A 19,421-nucleotide genomic window follows, 5' to 3' on the forward strand; every position below is an offset into this window, starting at 1 on the left:
CATTAACATGCAGATTTTTTTCAATAAATACCATATAGTCCATTATGGCATTTCTCTTCCTTATGATTTTCCTTTTTTAAAAAAATGTTTTAACATTTATTAATTTTTAAGAGACAGAGAGAGCAGAGCATGAGTGGGGGAGGGGCAGAAAGAGAGGGAGACACAGAGTCTGAAGTGGGCTTCGGCTCTGAGCTGTCAGCACAGAGCCCAACACAAGACTCGAACTCACGAACCGTGAGATCATGACCAGAGCCAAAGTCGGACACTTAACCAACTGAGCCACCAAGACACCCCTCTTCCTTATGATTTTCTTAATAACATTTTCTTTTCTCTGACTTATTTATTGAAAGAATACAGTATGTAATACATATAACATAAAAAATAAGTGTTAATCAGCTATGCTATCAGTAAGGCTTCCAGTCAACAGTAGACTAAGTAGTTAAGCTTTGGGGGAGTCAAAGTTATATGCAGATTTTCAATTGCACAGGAGTCAGCACTCCTAACACCCCCCCCCTCCCACTGTTGTTCAGGGCGTTGTTCATTTCACCCTCATTAGTTTTAATGCTTACATAGTATTCCATTGTATGAACACATGAAAATCTTTTGTTAATTCTGAAATGTTGAAGCTTATCAAAAGGTACAGAGAATATCATAACAAAAAGGAAATGCCCATGTATCACCATTCATATTTACTAGATGCTAACATTTGGGGGGCGTCTGGGTGGCTCAATTGGTTAAGCATCTGGCTCTTGATTTCTGCTCAGGTCATGATCTTGTGTTTCATGAGATTGAGCCCCATGCTGGGCTCTGCACTGGTAGCATGGAGCCTGCTTGGGATATTCTCTCTCTCTCTCTCTCTCTCTCTCTCTCTCTCTCTCCCCTCCTTCCCCACTCGTGCTCTCTCTCTATCTCAAAATAAATACATAAACATTTAAATAAATAAATGCTAACATTTTGCTGTAATAAAGCATTGAAGGAGACTTCTGTGGGTCATGTGGGTGCTAGCCCCGTGAGACTTCTCAGAGATAGCTGGGATCTGCTGGAGGGATATTGGTGGGGACCCAAGGTCCCACAGTGGGAACCAGAAGGTTACTTTGGTTACTTTGGTTACTTTGAAATCACAGGACATAGGCTGTGGCACTTTGGTTAAACTCCGTTAGGCAGAGGAGTCATTGGACCCTGAGAGACATTTCATGATTGTCCAAGGCCACTCAGCAAGTAAAAGACAGAACCCCATCCCCAGGGTGTCTAACCCCAGACCTTGAATTCTTCCCCATTAGCATGCTGGCATGGCCCTCCCTGGACCCCTGGGATTCTCAGGGAAAGGAAGGCTTGAACTGGTAGCTTCCCCTTCTGATGCTGACTTCCTGCCATCCTAGTGCAGCCCTGGTAACAATTTCAGCCTGGCCCAGGACAAACACCAAAGCAGAGTCAATGCCAGTGGGGGACATTCATTCGCAATGCAGATTCAAGACTCTGCCTCCAGACCTGCCCAGATGCTATTGGAAAGTAGGCCTACTGCAGTGAATTACCATTAACTGGGTCTCAAGGGCAAAGGAGCCAAGCAACTTTACCCCCTAGGGATTTGCCTCCACCAAATCCAACTGCAGGATAGCAACCCCAGGAAAGCAAGCCTAGACTTACACCAACACCACTCCGGGGAAGCCTCTCCTTCACTTTACCTCCTGTTTCTCCTTCTTCTGTTCTCAGGTCTCACTGTGTTTTAAGATAAAACACTTTACCTCTCCACCCATTCTACTTTGACTTGCCAGGAGTTGGTGGGAGATCACGAGGTCTTTGGGGTTTAGTCCTTCTGCTTTTCTGGCTCATTATTAATCTTGCAAAGGCTGTGTGAAATTTTGAAATGAAGTCATCATCTGAACTTTTGCAACTCTTTCCAATGACCAGTGGGCTGGCACTGGGCACCATGGCTGAGACCAGCGGTTGAGACATTTGCCTCTTTGTCACAGAAACCCTCACTACCCTTGACAGAGGGCAGCATCCTACGTGGGAATGCCAGAAGGAAATTCTATGTGGCTGCTGTCAGAATGGCAAACCAATTGCCAGATTCTTAAATAACATAAAGGCACAAGTGGGCATTGGTTTTATTGGGGGAGAAAAATAATGTTAAAATAAGAAGAGTGGCATCAATTTGTCAGTTTAGTACAGAATACTACATAATGCAGACCAACTCACCTGACCACCTTGCTAATTAACATAAGGCAATGAGAGCGGGTCAAGGGCTGTGTGGGACCCCTAAGCTACCTAATGCTTAGGACTAAGGTAAGGTATGTTTGCTTCCCTCCTTGGAAGGAAAAAAAGAAGCCAAATAATGAGCGACCATTTCTTCAGTAGGGGGGGAGGGCGGGTACATGGGTGTTTGTTTCATTATCCTTTATAACACATACACACATTATATAGACTCATCAAATACTTTATAACTTAAAATGAAGCAATAAGCTAGTAAAAAACAGAATTGAGGACATCTGGCTTTGTATCACAGAAGACAGGAAGGTGATGGAGAGGGATGTGGGAGAAACCCCCCAGGATGGAATTTTTATTCTGGAACCTGTAGTAAACACCTCCTCTCTACTGAAGTAGATATTCTATGACACAAAGGTTTAGAATGTCTCTTCTCTATTCGTGACCCTTAGGAGCAAAGTCTTAACCTCCTCCTTAATTCTGAACTTGTCCTCAGTGATTCCTTCAGCAGGTGAGCATCAATCACCCTTTCTTGTTGCAAGAACCACACGCCCTCAAGACAGGGCCATGTGAGTTTGTGGTCACAGTGGGCTGCTTTGGGAAAGGGGTTGTGCTGAGCAGGCGGAATTGGACTGAGTCAAGGGGCCCTCTTCCCAACGGATGGAGGGCCATGGGGCCCTCATAAACAACAACCTTAGTCAGCATCCAGATGAGTAGGATTACTAGGGGGTTGGGGGGAACCCTAGGCCACAACCCCTGGAATGCAGCAGAGAGAGTTCATGTCCAGAGAACATGTCCAGTGTGAATAAGATCAGTGTCTGCCAGCCCTTAGCCCACATGTGAGCACCATCCTGGACAAAGTATCAGTCAATTTGTAGGCAATTACACACATCATATTGGCAGAAAGCTATCAATTGTCCTTTCTTGGGAAACCTTCCTACTATTCTGGCTTGGGGGTGCTCAAATGTCCATTCTTTTATGAAATTAGGATCATAACCATTTAGTAGAAACTTTCTTCACCAAACCCTCTCTTAACCAAAGATTAGGTTAACCGTAGATTAGATTAGCCAAAACCCTTCAATCTCATGGTCAATCATACACAATGGTTATAATTATGTCAGCTAATTAATCCATGTATAAACTAATCAACTAAAAGTGTAAACAGAAAAGATATTGACCAGTGAAATGAGTGTGAGCAAAAAAACAAAACAAAAAAACCCAGCTATTTCTAAAAAAATAACAGATTGAATGCTTTGGAAAGACTCAATAAAAGCATGTCATTAAAAAAAAATGCCACCAAATTCAGAATGAGTGAGAAAATTATAAAATATTGGGAGGAAAACCATAAAAACAAAGAAAGGTTTCGCAATCCGATTGCTTCATAAGTGTCTACAATGTCTTGCTCCATGTCCGAGAAACTGGAACAAGGGCTCCAGGACAGTACAACGTGGGCAGAAACACATTGTGCAGAAACAGCAATGAACCCTTCTTTCAAGAGACCCGCAAGTAAACAAAGAAAAAGCTTAAGTCTACATCAGAACACTAGTAAATTACTACACATTTCGATATCTTGAGTAGAAAAGAAGTCCCTTAAAGGAAGCATATATTTCTTTACAATTCCCTCACTTAACCAACAGTTTCAACAATCCAATCAATTACCAATTCCATTTACATTGGAAAAGACTGTACCTACTTGGTAAAATAAAAGGCTGACCACAATAATAGTCCCTCCCAATCTAAAAAAAAAAATTATTGGTGCATGATACCAACTTATTCCAGCAGTCTGGCCTTTCCAAGGCTAAGTGGCTATGAACTCTACTTTCAAGGTGTCATGCAAAGGTAAGCTTCAGCGTCACTTCAATCCAACACTTACGCTAATCATGTATTTTGGGGTTTGGGTTTTTTTTTTTAATGTTTATTTATTTTTGAGAGAGAGAGACAGAGCATGAGCAGGGGAGGGGCAGAGAGAGGGAGACACAGAATCCAAAGCAGGCTCCAGGCTCTGAGCTGTCAGCACAAAGCCTGATGCGGGACTCGGACCCACGAACCGTGAGATTATGACCCGAGCCGAAGTCGAACGCTTAATCAACAGGGAACGCTTAATCAACAGAGCCCCCCAGGCACCCTCCCCCAATCATGTATTTTGAAAGTTACCAGCCCCGTATATTTTTCTCTCTCAATCGACTCTCAAAAAGGCTGCGTCTCCTGAAAGCCAGTAATATGCATACAGTTCTCAAAAGGAGGTTGTCCAAACCCTATAATTTGTGGCATCTTTAAACATTAATAATTCAAAAACCAAAAGAGGGAAACCCCAGCAACTTTAGAACATGCTATAAATAATTAGGCACTCAGTCAAAGCCGAGTGGTTAAATATCTTGGAATCTGTCTTAACAGAATGTGCTTTCCTGGAAACCATACAGCAAAAATGGCAAATGTCACTCTCACTCAAACCAGAGGAACTATATCTGAACTTCTTCGCTCTTGCAGTAAAAGCGCTAGTCCGACACCCAAAATCTGCCTTAACAAATTCTTTAAGGAGCAGCCGGATATGGCTGAGACAATACCAGGATACCAATCTATAAACATTATGAAACGGTTTCCTTTCAAACCTCTTACATGTGTTTGCTTCCCCTCTCCCCCCACCACCCCAAGTACTTCCCCCAAGCACTCTCTAAACGTCAGCTCAAGCTTGAACAAATTGGGCTGCAGGCAGGGCAGATCCCTGCAGTCATGACCCAAACCCCAAGACCCCGAATGTTTCCCATGAGGACCACCAGTCAGCTGCAGAATGTAGATTGGACAGGACAGCTTTCCCAGATGTCATGAGCTAGCCAACCCCATCTCTCAGGACACGAGAAGGTCCCTTTTCAGACAGCCACCAACCCAGATGGCTGGAATTTCAGATTAAAACATTATCTCCAGCAATATATCTGACAGACACCTTTTCAGAAGCTTGAATAAGGCAATTAAAAGTGATCAGAGTGGATCTGTCTTTCTAAGTGGATTTACCTTTCCTCAGTTCAGCTAGGCTGCCAGAACTTTCCATCTCCAGCCCATATCTACCGTCAAGATGAAGGCAGAAGCAACCAGATTCCTCCAACCAAATCAAACTGAGCTGAATTCTAAACTTCCCTGGGTTTCTAGATTTGTGTCAGAAGTGCCAGCACACTAATTGGTGTCTGTGATAGATTACCAGAAAAGATGAGTGCCTCACTATCCAGAATAACCATGTACTTATAAGTTCTGTGAGGTGCTGACCGCCTAAAAACTCAGCAATAAAGCCACGTTATGCACAATCGCTAAAATGCACTGGCCCAAGGCTCTCTGTTATTCTTATACTTCGACTCACTCTGGTTTTGCTCTGCTTTGAGCTCTTCCACTTAAAAATCCCTCTGTAGGCACTTCCTGCTCTGTAAATCTCAATATTGGCTGGGTCAGAGGCACCTGGGTGGCTTAGTGGGTTAAGTGTCCAACTTTGCCTCAGGTCATGATCTCGCAGTTCATGAGTTCGAGACCCACGTCGGGCTCTGTGCTGACAACTCAGAGCCTAGAGCCTGCTTCGGATTCTGTGTCTCCCTCTCTCTCTCTGCCCCTCCCCTACTTGCACTGTCTCTGAATTAATTAATTAATTAAAGTAGGCTGGGTCAAAAACAGTCTCACTAACCCAACAAGCTTCAATGACCAGTCCAGTAATATTTAAGTTTGCCCAAGCTCTGCAAATCTCTCCAGGATGGAACAGCTCTTGAGGTTCTCAGGAATCAGTCATCTTTCAGGAAGTGGGAACAGGAGCAGAGAGCCACACATGCTGGGATGGGCATCCACCAAGTCTACCTCCCCCCACACCGCCTGGGGTGTCTGTGGTTGTGGGAAGTCAGGCAACCCCAGGTCATTAATAGCGGCCCCTAAACACTTCTATGGCCCCTGTACCTGTGGGGGCAACTGCCTGTAACCCCAGGCATAGCTCATCATTTCTTCCCAAGCTGTGACTCCTCTCCCTGATGCTTCATCCCAGCCTCCACCAAAAGAGACCTAAGTGAAGTAATAGACCTTTGTCCTGGAGTCAGGAGGAATCATAGGGAATCCTCTTTCCCCTGGCTTCAGGAGGATGAAAGAAATCTCTCCACTTCATGATTCTGGGAGTTTGATCCTGAAATTCCTTGGGCTGCCCAGGTGGCCCTTCCTAGAATGACAGATACTTGCGTCCCTGCTCCTGAAAGCTTGCCCTGTGTTCCCACATCTGGACCATCACATTATTTATTCGTTCAAGGCAACATAAAAACATTCAAGAACCCGCCATGTAGGAGACCTGCTATGCACAGGGGATACAGCAGTAAATGAGACAAAACCCTCACCTCAGGCAGCCTAGAGCCTAGCTGAGAGGGAGAAACAATAAACCCACGTGCCAATAATGAATTTCATAAAGCAGTACCCACTATGAAGGAGGTAAAACAGGGCAATGGGGAGATATTAAGGGTGGTGGCAGGGACTACTGCCATTAGGGTGGTCAGAGAAGGCTGCTCTGGGAGGGGACAATGTGAGCTAAGATGTGATGGTACAAAGAAGCTAACTAGTCTGGGGTGCCTTGGTGGCTCACTCGGTTAAGCGTCCAACTCTTGATTTTGGTTCAGGTCATGATCTCGTGGCTCGTGGGATCAAGACCCAGCACAGAGCTTGGTTGGGATTCTCTCTCTCTCCATCTCTCTCTCTTTACCCCTCTCCCCCCCCCCGGCCCCACACGAGTGTGCTCTTTCTCTCTCTCTGTCTCAACATAAATAAACATTTAAAAAAAGAAGAAGCTAGTCACACATCTGTGGGAAGAACATTCCAGAAAGAAGATACACAGCAATTGTCAATGCCCTGAGAAAACAGCAAGCTTCATCTTGTCAGAAGGACAGTGGCTGGAGCTGGGGTCATAGAGGCAGACAGGGACCCATGTATCCCCTGGACCTCCTGGGCTGCAGAAGAAGCCACCAGAAGGTAATAAGCAGTGAGTGACCACATCTGTGCTCTAAAAAGATCCCTCTGGGGCACCTGGGTGGCTCAGTCAGTTAAGCATTCAACTTTGGTTCAGGTCATGATCTCATGGTTCATGAGTTTGAGCCCCGCATCGGGCTCTGTCCTGACAGTGCAGAGTCTGATTCAGATCCTCTGTTTCCCTCTCTCTCTCCCCCTCCCCAGCTCACACTCTCTCTCAAAAATAAATAAGCATTGGAGTGCCTGGGTGGCTCAGTCAGTGAGACATCGACTTTGGCTCAGGTCATAATCTCTTGATTCATGGGTTCAAGCCCGCATTGGGTTCTGTGCTGACTGCCCAGAGCCTGGAGCCTGCTTTGGATTTCGTGTCTCCCTCCCTCTCTGCCCCTCCCCTGCTTGTGCTCTTTCTCTGTCTCTCAAAAATAAATAAACATCAAAAAAAGTTTAATAAATAAGCATTAAAATTTTTTTAAAAAATAAATGAGCTCAACCACTATTTTAAAATAAATAAATAAAATTAAAAGATCACTCTGACTGCTGGGAGGAGAATGGACTCTGGGGCTGAGAAGGAAAGAAGGACGACAGGCAGGGGACTGGATGGTTGCTTGGACTCGGCTGGTAACCACGGAGACAACGAGCCATGCTGGGACTCAGGACATAGTCTGGAGGGAGGGGTGCCAGGACTCTAATTAGAGACTGGAAGTCCGACACCTGTAAATACTCGCTAACTGTCCCTGTGTGAGTGGCTCACGCACACACCCTCCTCCTTAGACACAGGGCAGGATAGTGGCCCCAACTCCAGACTCTGGAGCCGAAGTGCCCAAGTTCAAATTTCGACTTATCCACTTGCTAACGATAAAACTTGGTAAGTCACTGAACCTCCCTGAACCTTGATTCCTCATCAGTAAAATGGGGGCAATAACAAAGGAGCCCTCATAGGGTTGTTGTGGGGACTCAAAACTAGTTACTGCAGGTAAAGCATTTAGGGAAGGTGCCACATAGCATGTGGATTTCCTGTTGCTGCCGTGACAAATTACCGCACATTTACTGGCTCCGGTAACACAATGCCAATTTATCCTCCTACAATTCTGAAGGCCAGGATTACAAAGTCTGTTTCACTGGACTATAAAGTCAGGGTGTTGGCAGGCTGGTTCCTTCTAGAGGCTCCAAGGGAGAATCCACTGCTTGCCCTTTCTGGCTCCTGGAGGCTGCTGGCCACATCTCTCCAACCTCTGCTTCTGTCATCTGCCACCTTCTCTTCTTGTGACCTTCTTGCCTCCCTCTTACAAGGAGCCTTGTGATTATATTTAGGGCCTACCTGGATAATCCAGAATACTCTCCCTATCTCAAAATCCTCAACTTCACACAGCCACGTAGCTCCTTTGCCATGTTCCCAGGTTCTGGGGATGGGGACATAGATAACTTTGGGGGCCATTATTCAGCCCACCATATGTGGTAGGCAATAAATAAAGGTTAATTATTACTATTGTCATTATCTTTATTACTCCCTTGGCAGCTCCAGAGCCTATCCCTAAGCCCCTCCCAAGTCGTGTGAGAGGAAAAAGGATGTAGAGAGACTCCCGTCTACCTCTCTAGAGTCCCTTGAGACCAGGCCCCGAACCCAGATGGAACTGGAAGTGATGCTAGCTGGACCAGACCAAGGCTTCAGTCACCATTTGGTCCCCATGAAGTGACGGGGGACAGAAAGCAGACAAAACAGGAACATGTTCACAGGCCTTGTGTGGGGTTGGAGAGGGGGGCCTGGAGCTTAGGCTAAGGCTTCCTTATGGTGCTATATTCCATGGACTCCTCAGGGTTCCTTCTGGGAACGTGGGTGACGAGGACGTCTGTGTTGCTGTAGGTTGGCTCCTGATCCAAAAGTTCCCAAGACAGAGCCGCATAGGAAATGTTCTCCTTCGGAAAGGAGGCCTGCAATAAAGATGCCCAAGGGGTCAGAGAGGCAGGCAGGAGGTTATGCCCATGCATGGAGGAGGCTTTGGATGAGGTGGGGAAACAGAGCCTTCAGGGCTTCTGAAGGCTCCTCCCAGACACTCCAGCTCCTGTCGCCTTCCCTCTGCCAGCTCCCTGAGCTCCAATCACAACAGAAGACCTTCCCTCGACTCTGAACAAGGGCAGCACCCTTCACAGGGAATTCTAGGTCACAACCTGTCTGGGTTGTGACCCAACCAGCATGAGGGCCATGTCTGATGGGACTCTGCATCCTCCAGTGCCAAGGACTGCTGTAGAGACATGTCCAAAGGCCAAAAGTCTGGGGAGGAGGGAGGTGTGGAGGGGAGCTCCAGAGGCAAGTCTTTCAATGGCTGTGGCTTTGCCCAGCACCCACCCCTCTTCCTCTGTGCCCACATGGGCAGGAGAAAGCCTATCTGGCTCCAAGGCCCACAGCAGCCCCAGGTACACACCATGGTGACATAATCCACTTCCTGCTGGTTTTCCAGGGCAGAGGAGGAGGGCTTTGTGCAGGCCTTCTTCTGGGAGGAGCCGTGGGAGGTTCCGGTTGGCTGTAGGGTCAGGTTTGCATAGCAGAGGTCCCCCTCCAGCGGCTGCATCATCTGGAAGAGGAAGTTGGTCGTCTTCCACAGAGGGTTACGGGGCCAAGCTTCCCTGGGCCCGCCTCTCCCAGCTTCCTCTGCAGCCCCCATGCCTCCCCCCTTCCCGCCCTCCCCCCTTCTGTCTGTTTCCAGCATCCCATCCTCCCAGGCTCTGCAGCTGGGCCGTGAGCACAAGGACAGGGTTTGTCTGATAGGTTTGGACAACAGCGCTCCGGGGACAATGAGGAAAGAGAAGAAGGCGCGATCTGGTGTCTCTGATCTGACCTCAGAAGCTCTCTTACCTGCCCTGGGGATGGCTCAGCAGCTAAAAGACAAAAACAATCAAAATCAGAAAGCCCGTCTCCAGACTCACAGGGCCCCCGGGTCTGGGGAAGAGAAATCTGGAAGATAAGAGGTGGATTCAGCTCCAGACTCAGAGACGTGAGACCTGGTTCCAATTCTGACTCCTCAGATGACACACTCTGTGACATTGGTCACTACCTCTCCAAGCTGCCCCTTCTCCACCTGAGAAATAAGGAGACCTCGCCAATCTTCCCCACATCGAGGAACTGTCATCAGCTGATCTGGTGGCCCTGCCAGCCCTTGGTGCCCGTGTGGTTAAGTTTCCTGCTGGGCAGTTGCAGGCACATATAACTTCTGCCGGAAGTCCTGCCCGAGATGCCCCCGGGTCTCCACCATCATCCATCATTCGGAAGTCAACTCAAAGTCATGCCTGCCTTCCCAGCTACCCCGGGTGCCGAACCCCTCCCTCCCCAGCTCCATGGCCCTTGATTTAGGTCTGTCTCGTCTCCTGTGATCCACCCAATTCCGGTTAGTCTTTGAGTGGGCCAGGGGCTGCTGGGCAGCTGAGCCCATCCCTTCCTTGCATTTCCAGTTGCTTGGCTGTGCCTGGTACTCGGGTGCCCCATGCAGGCTGCCCTCTGAGTGGGGTGCAGGAGCTAGGTCAGAACCTTATGGACCATCTTTCAGTGCTGGTGGTTCCTATTTCTCTCTGCCCCTTGGCCTCTACCCCTGATTCTCCCCCCACCCCCACCCCACCCCCATTAGAGGCAACAAAGAAACAGGTTCTTTTCTCCTGGTTCTTAGTTTCAAAAGCCTAGATACTCAGGAGCACAGAAACTTAAAACTTAGGCCCCAGACATACATCTAGGAGAAAAGCAGTGCTCCCCGCCCCTCGCCTTGACTACAAGAGTCCCCAGGCTATGGCAGGAGTGGGGGGACTGGAGAGCACCCCAGGAGACCTCGGGTCCTTGTGGGTTCTGAGAGGGGAGGGGTGCATTTACCCTGAGAATGTGGAGGCAGAACCAGCCATCGGCTCCCCCCACCCCGCCCCCCGCCCAGCCCCAGCTCAGCACCAGCGGCTGAGTCTGATCACCTTTCTTCTGCTGCTTCATCATTCTCAAAGCCAAGAGTGAGGCCGCCACCAGGAGAAGCAGCAACACAGCAAAGATGAGGGGAAGCAGGATGCTGAGGTTAATGGAGTCAGCACTGGAAACAACAGAAAGACACCATGCGCCCCGGCCTGCCTCCTGCTTCTGGGCCTTGCCCCAGCTGCCTGGAAGCCAGGAAGGCCAACACCTTTTGACCTGGAGGACTGTGATTTCCAGCCTGGGAATCCCACTCCTGAGTGCCCTCAGAGATGGTAAAAAAATTTTTAAAAAAATTTAAGGAGAGGAGGGTTCCACAGGGTTTCAGTGGGTCCAGACACCTAATGGAAACTATATGGCAATGAGCTCTGGAAAGGTCTCCCTGCTTCTACGCTTGTCCTGCTATACTGGATCAAATAGTGTCCCCCACCCCCACAATTCATGTTCATTCCCAACCTGTGAAGGTGACCTATTTGGAAATAAGATTTTTGCAGATGTAATCAAGTCTCAATGAGGTCATACTGGATTAGGATGGGCCCTCATCCAATGGCTGGTGTCCTTACAAAAGGGAAATCTAGCCACACACAGGTATGCACAGGAAGACCCTGTGACAACAGAGGCAGAAATTGGGTTAATGCTCCCACAAGCCAAGGAGCCCCCCAGATGGCTGGCAAACACCAGAAGCTGGGAGATTGGCATGGGACTGCTTCTCCCTTTGAGCCCCAAGAAGAGGCCAACCCTGAGGCACCTTGATCTCATCCTTCTGGCCTCCAGAACAGTGGGAAAATAAATGTCTGTTGTTTCAGTGGCCCAGGATATGGTGCTTTGTCATGGCATCCTGAGCAAACTCATACAAAGACTATCTCTTATTTGTCACTAGTCACAGAATTTGTAGAATGAATTCATTCTACATGAGTGGGGCGGGGAGAGAGAGAGGGAGGGAGGGAGAGAGAATCCCAAGCCGACGCCATGCTGTCAGCTCAGAGCCCGATGCAGGGCTTGATCTCACGAACTACGAGATCATGACCTGAACAGAAACCAAGAATCAGAAGCTTAACCACTCAGGCACCCTGTTAGCTATTACTTATTAAAAGAAGGTTAGTAGAAAGAAACTTTTGAAACAGAAGGCAAATGGGAGAGAGAAAAAGAAGGGATTCCAGGCGAGAGTAGACAGATTGGAGACCTCCCATTCGGATTCTACAGGAAGGCCAGGCAAAAGGAGATCAGCCTATCTAGAAACAAGGTCAAGAGGGCATAGGAGGAATTGGAAAGAGGCCTCTCAACTTCTAGAAAGCCACTTTGGCTGCACTGGCCAGGCAGGCTACTAAGAAGCATGAGAGAGACTGTTTCTTCCTCTATAAAATGGGAACATGTGTACCTGCCTACTCCTCCTCGTGAGTAGGGTCAAAGAATTAAGAGACAATGGACAAGAAAGCCCTCTGTGAGCTGTCAGGTGCTCCTGAGATGGGACAAATCATCAATACCACTGTTCTTGCCATAACGGTAATTAGGGGAACCCTAGGACTGCAAAGTGTACCCCCCCCCATTGGAAGAGTTCAAACCAAGCAGACCACAGGAAACAGCACACCAGAACTGGCTTACCTGCCATCGTAGTGGTGGCTGGTCATAGTCGAGGGGCCTTTGGTCTCTGCTGGCGTTGTGGACATGTGGGCATTTGAGCTGGTGGTTGACACTGTAGTTGGTGCTAGGCATAGACCATATTATACACTATTCAGCCTGCTAACCTGCCCACAGCCCTGCACATGGCTCTGAGCCCAGGGGGAGCCTGGAGCTGGGCCGTGGGAAGGGAAGGGCCTATAGCCTAGACCGCTCTTTTCTCCCTGACCCCTAGGATACTCAGCCTCAGAGGCAGGCAGGACTGGGTACAGGTCCAGGGAGGATGTTGAGCAGGCCCTGGAAGGATTAGAGGGGGCCTAGTGTTACCTCAGGACAAAGGCAGCTGGAATTCAGCTGGACTTTAAACATTCACACTGCCTATGACAAGGCCTTTGCCAATGCCTTCCCCAATCTTATTTATTCAAAAAGGACAGGAGCAGAATTAAACAGCTTTTTCACTGTGGAGGCCATTCTGAACCTCAGGAATCAACTACACCACCACGACTATGCTGGGGCCCTTCCCCCTGAGAGTGGCACGGAACAGAGCAAGGGAATAGCCGCTATGAAGTCCCGGCCCTAAACTCCAGAAAGAGCAGGGACTCAGGGTACCAGAAGTCCAGGGAAGCATTGGCAGGAATTGGGGTCTCTGGGTCCCCTGGAAGGAGGTCCCTTTGTCCTATGGGCTGAAACTGGGACCATCAGCTTGATCTCTGTTAGCAATAGACTCAGGCATGGAGCCGTGCAGAGAAAACACATGCCCAGACAAGCTCAATCCCATCCTGGAGGAGAAGCTGGGAGGCAAGAGAGCATCTAAGAGAAGCCCTGTCCCTCTCAACCCCAAGGGGTCAGTCGGGTTCTCAGAGAGCTCAGGACTCAACCACCCTGTGTGACAGTTCACTCTGAGTGACACTGAAGTCACTGGAGAGGAACCTTAGAGCCCAGGACAGACTGGGCCCTGAAGGCACACAGCCACACTTACACATACTCTTACCTGGGTGGACGGTCACTTTGACTTTGACCCCAAGGTCAATTCCATATCTCTCAATCCCACACCAGTAAATATTTGCATCAGTTTGCTTGAGCTTCTCCATGGTCACAGTGAAAATGAGGTTTTTCTGATTGTCCTTGATGGACACATTTTTTCTCTGTACCTCCTGCTCTGACCCATCGGTTTTAACAAGGATATGGCAGTTTCCCCAGTTGGCTCCTCGACACCACCACTTCTTGCTGTTTTTCCACGTTTGTACATAGTGACACTGCACCGTCAGTGAGCCCCCCACCAGGCCTCTGACTGCTTCTGGACCCGAGATATCAGATGAGCCTGGAAAACACAAATCCATGTGCCTGTCACCGCCCCATCTCACCTCCTGAGGAAGAGCCACAGCCTCCTGCATCACAAATGATTCCAATAAACCCAAGGACCTCATGAGTTGAATAACAGTCAAAGAAGGAATAGACCTTCCACAACACAGATCTTTGTCCTTCAAAACTCCACTGGGTCAAATCCATCATAGAAATCACCTAAGAGCACAACTACAGATCTCAAAGAATCAAAAATGTCAACACTGAGCAATGACAGCTTCCTATAGTCCACCCCACCCCCTTCCCGTGGCCAAAGTCATCTGGAGAGCAAATGACTGAACGAAAGCAAGACCCCAGTATATTTTGGCCCACTCTCCTCATGCAAGATGTGGGCTCTGTGGTTTCAGACCTTTTAATTTTTCTAGAGTAACCAGGAATCTGGATTTTATATGGAACCTCTCCATTTTAAAACACTGGCTTGGGGCGCCTGAGTGGCTCAGTCAGTTAAGCATCCGACTCTTAATTTTGGCTCAGGTCACGATTTCACAGTTCACGAGTCCAAGCCCTATGTCAGGCTCTGTGCTGACAGTTCAGAGCCTGGAGCCTGCTTCAGATTCTGTGTCTCCCTCTCTTTCTGCCCCTCTCCACTCGCACTCTGTCTCTGTCTCTCTCTCAAAAATAAATACACATTACAATTTTTTAAAAAATAAAAATTGAGATATAATTCACATATCATGAATTTTACTCTTAATTTTTTTTGAGTGAAGGGGGAGAGAGAGAGAGAGAGGGAGAGAGAGAAGCAGGGCTTACCCAAAGCTGGGCTCGTGCTCACCCGACGTGGGGCTCAATCTCACAAACTGTGAAATCGTGACCTGAGCCAAAGTCAGAGACTTAACCAACTGAGCCACCCAGGCACCCTTTACTCTTAATTTTAAATCATCTACTCTGGTGTTTTGGGGATATTCACAGAGCTTTGCAACCATCACCTCTAATTCCAGAACATTTTCATCACCTCAGAAGAAACACTGTACCTGGTATTTGCTCCTTTGGTAGAACTAGTCTACGTTCTGTCTATAGACTTCTCTACTCTGAAGTCCACATTTCGTATAAATGTAGTCATACAATGTATGGCCTTTTGTGTCTGGCTTCTTTCACTTAGTGTAATGTTTTTAAGGTTCGTCCATGGTATAGCCTATGCAGGCACTTCATTCCATGGTAGGGATAGGCACACAGTGTTTATCTGTTCATCAATTGATGACACTTGGGTTGTTTTCCCTTTTGGGCTATTATGAATAATGCTGCTGTGAACATTGATGTACTATTGGTATTTGCCTAGAGATAGGTTTTCAACTCTCTGGAGTATAATATACCATAGGAGATTTTAAAAAAAAAAAAGTGGGGAAGGGGACAGTTTTGCACAAGTGTTGCTGGACCCTTTCACCTCTCCACATGCTCCAAGTAGGTAAAGATAGGGAGACTAAGAAGGTCAACACAAAATAGCAAATCACTTCTTAAACTAGAGGAAATTAGAAGTCTTTACAAAATCTCTGAATGAAAAGGGGAGCCTGGGTGGCTCAGTCAGTGAAACATCCAACTTCAGTTCAGGCCTTGATCTCCCGGTTCGGGGGTTTGAACCAAGCGTCAGGCTCTGTGCTGATGGCTCAGAGCCTGGATCCTGCTTCAGATCCTGTGTCTCCTCTCTCTGCCCCTACCCCGCTGGTGCTCTGACTCTCAAAAATAAATAAATGTTTAAAAAAATGTAAAAATGTCTGAATGAAAGGGGGCACTTTCTAAATTAAAAAATTAAATTTTCATCACAGAGGAGTCAGTAAATCTGACCACATATTAAAAAATGTAACACTTGGACATACCAGAAAACAGACTGAATGGAGGCAAAGAACACACTGCAAGAAATATTTGAAACAAATAATGTAGAAAAGGATTAAGTCATTTTTTTAAAAGAATATATAGGGGTGCTTGGGTGGCTCAGTCAGTTGAGCATCCAACTCTTGATTTTGACTCAGGTCATGATCCCAGGATTGTGAGTTCGAGCCCCACATCGGGCTATCTGCTGTAAGCACAGAGCCCACTCTGGATCCTCTGTCCCCCTCTGTCTCAAAAAAAAGTAAACATTATAAAAAAAATTGATAAGGGGCAAGAAAAGGCAAGTCACAAAGAGGAAATTCAAATGGATAGTAAAATTGGAAATGTTCAATTAAAATATCTAGCAAATGAAAACTTTTTTTTTTTGCAAATGAAAACATCTTAAAGTGATGTCATTTTCATATAAAATCAACCAAGTTTTTGTGACTACTATGTTGCTGACATGGGTGATGTGGAATGGATATTCAGACACTCAGAGAAGCTGCTGGGAGGTATGTCACCAGTTCAACCATTACAGAAAGTAATATGGCAATTATGTAGCAAAATAATCATGCCCTTTGCTCCACTGATTATATGTCTAGGATTTGACAGAGAAGCTAACAAAAATATATGCGCCAAGGGATGCCTGGGTGGCTCAGTCAGCGGAGCATCCAACTCTTGATTTCTCCAACTCTTGATTTCAGCTCAGGTCACGATCCCAGGGTCATGGGCTTGAGCCTCACATTGGGCTTGGAGTGTACTTAAGATTCTCTCTCTCTCTCTCCCTCTTCCCATCTTTTCTGCTCGCTTGCTCTCTCTGTAAAATTAAATTTAAAAATTTGGGGGGCACATGGGTGGTTCAGTCGGTTAGGTGTCCGACTCTTGGTTTCAGCCTAGATCGTGAACTCGAGGTTTGTGAGTTGGAGCCCCATGTCAGACTCTGTGCTGACAGTGCAGAAGCTGCTTGGAATGTTCTCTCTCCCTGTCTCTCTGCCCCTCCCCCACTCGCTCTCTCTGTCTCTCTCTCAAAATAAATAAACTTAAAAATATTTTATTAAAAAAATTTTTTAAATTTATGCACCAAGATTCATTACGTAATTATTTAAATAGCAAAAATAAAGGAAACAAGGTTAACATCCACCAACTGGGAAAATAAATATTCAATAAAATGTAATGCAGACACTGATAATTTGCTTAGAAATACTGTTAACTGTGTGGAAAATCCTCCTACAAAATTAAAATGGATTTTTAAATCTCATATACACTATAGATGCTGGAGAGGATGTGGAGAAACGGGAACCCTCTTGCACTGTTGGTGGGAATGCAAATTGGTGCAGCCGCTCTGGAAAGCAGTGTGGAGGTTCCTCAGAAAATTAAAAATAGACCTACCCTATGACCCAGCAATAGCACTGCTAGGAATTTATCCAAGGGATACAGGAGTACTGATGCATAGGGGCACTTGTACCCCAATGTTTATAGCAGCACTCTCAACAATAGCCAAAGTATGGAAAGAGCCTAAATGTCCATCAACTGATGAATGGATAAAGAAATTGTGGTTTATATACACAATGGAATACTACGTGGCAAGGAGAAAGAATGAAATATGGCCTTTTGTAGCAACGTGGATGGAACTGGAGAGTGTGATGCTAAGTGAAATAAGCCATACAGAGAAAGACAGATACCATATGGTTTCACTCTTATGTGGATCCTGAGAAACTTAACAGAAATCCATGGGGGAGGGGAAGGAAAAAAAAAAAAAAAAGAGGTTAGAGTGGGAGAGAGCCAAAGCATAAGAGACTGTTAAAAACTGAGAACAAACTGAGGGTTGATGAGGGGGGGGAGGGAGGGGAGGGTGGGTGATGGGTATTGAGGAGGGCACCTTTTGGGATGAGCACTGGGTGTTGTATGGAAACCAATTTGACAATAAATTTCATATATTAAAATAAATAAATAAATAAATAAATAAATAAATCTCATATACAGTATAATCTCAACTAACTTTTTAAATATGCACAGAAAAAAAAGATTGAAGGGAAATAAGTTAAAATGTTAAATTAACATTGGATTGGAGAGCCTGGGTGGCTCAGTAGGTTAAGCGTCCGGCTTCAACACAGATCTCGTGGTTCATGGGTTCAAGCCCCACATCGAGCTCTGTGCTGACAGCTTAGAGCCTGGAACCTGCTTTGCATTCTGTGTCTCCCTCTCTCTCTCTGCCCCTCCCCTGCTTGCCCTCTGTCCCTCTCTCAAAAAATAAATAAATATTTTTTTAAAAATTAGCATTGGGTTGCCTTGGGCATTAAGATCAGGGACATAGGGTTTTTTATTTTTCCTAATTCTTCTTTTTTTTTCTGTACTTCCCTAAGTATCCACAATGAGCATTTATTACTTTCAAAATGATTGGGAAAAAAATAATGCCTGGACAGGGCTGTTTCATGGCATGGTAAGCAGAATAATGGCTCCCAAAGGATGTCTACATCCTAATCTCCAGAGCCTGTAAAATATGTTCAATCTCACGTGGCAAAAGGGGACTTTGTAGATGTGGTTAAATAAAGGATCTTGTGATGGAGAGATTATACTGGAGTATCTGGGTGGGCCCAAATCATCACAAAGATCTGTATCAGAGGGGGCGCCTGGGTGGCTCAGTCAGTTAAGCGTCCAACTCCAGCTCAGGTCATGATCTCGCAGTTTGTGGGCTCGAGCCTGCGTCAGGCTCTATGCTGACAGCTCGGAGCCTGGAGCCCGCTGCGGATTCCCTGTCTCTCTGTCTCTGTCTCTCTCTCTCTTCCCCTGCCCCACTCATGCGCGCGCTCTCTCTCTCTCGCTCTCTCTCAAAAGTAACTAAACATTAAAAAAATTTTTTTAAAAAAAGCTCCCTATCAGAGGGAAGCAGGAGGGCCAGGGCCAGAGGAGAAGGGACATTGAAGACTGATGTGGGGCCACACACCAAAGACACAGCAGCCTCTGGAAAAGTCAAGGAATCTGATTCCCTCCCAAAGCCACCCGAAAGAATGCAGCCCCGTTGACCTTTTTAGACTCTGACTTCCAGACTCTAACACTACAAATCTGTGTTAAGTCACGAAGTTTGCGGTAATTTATCTGGCAGCCTTAGGAAACTGATAAGGTGGCATTAGCCTATCTCACCTGAGCACTGGTGTTGGACCTGACTCTTGAACTGTCTGTTCCACTCGCTTCTTAGAACCGTCTGTCCCGGCGCCCCCTCCCCACCAACCTCGGCAGAGCTCCCGCCCTGCTGTCTGAAGGCTCCCGGCGGCGCAGAAGGCACCCCTGAGGCCCACGGAGCAGCATCCTCAGCAGACATGGTTACTCGCAGACTAGCTGACGACGGGGAGTAGTCCCAGATGAGGAAGAAGCTGGGCCCCAGAGGGAAGTGACAGCTTCACCATCAGTGAGTGGCGGGACTGGACCCCTACGCCCACACAGCACAGGACATCAGCCAGTCTCCACTCTGGGCCCCGCGCACCTGAGTCTTGTCCACTGTCTGCCACCACTCATGGCGAGGCTGAAG

General features: G+C 47.0%; 1 protein-coding gene across 3 annotated transcripts in view; it reads right to left on the reverse strand.

Annotated features, from left to right (window-relative positions):
* Positions 1 to 19,421, reverse strand: part of LOC102963787 (CMRF35-like molecule 1) — a 101,833-nt gene that overhangs the window by 78,422 nt on the left and 3,990 nt on the right. For all 3 annotated transcript variants that reach the window (XM_042965498.1, XM_007091227.2, XM_042965497.1), the window contains exons 2-7: positions 13,722 to 14,051; positions 12,716 to 12,818; positions 11,122 to 11,234; positions 10,028 to 10,050; positions 9,597 to 9,746; positions 8,765 to 9,105 (exon numbers count right to left, since the gene is read on the reverse strand). In XM_042965498.1, coding sequence (XP_042821432.1) covers positions 8,950 to 9,105; positions 9,597 to 9,746; positions 10,028 to 10,050; positions 11,122 to 11,234; positions 12,716 to 12,818; positions 13,722 to 14,051 — 875 coding nt within the window. In that variant the 3' untranslated portion in view covers positions 8,765 to 8,949. The remainder of the gene's footprint in view (positions 1 to 8,764; positions 9,106 to 9,596; positions 9,747 to 10,027; positions 10,051 to 11,121; positions 11,235 to 12,715; positions 12,819 to 13,721; positions 14,052 to 19,421) is intronic.

This window comes from Panthera tigris, chromosome E1 (assembly GCF_018350195.1).
Source record: "Panthera tigris isolate Pti1 chromosome E1, P.tigris_Pti1_mat1.1, whole genome shotgun sequence".
Lineage (NCBI taxonomy): Eukaryota > Metazoa > Chordata > Mammalia > Carnivora > Felidae > Panthera > Panthera tigris.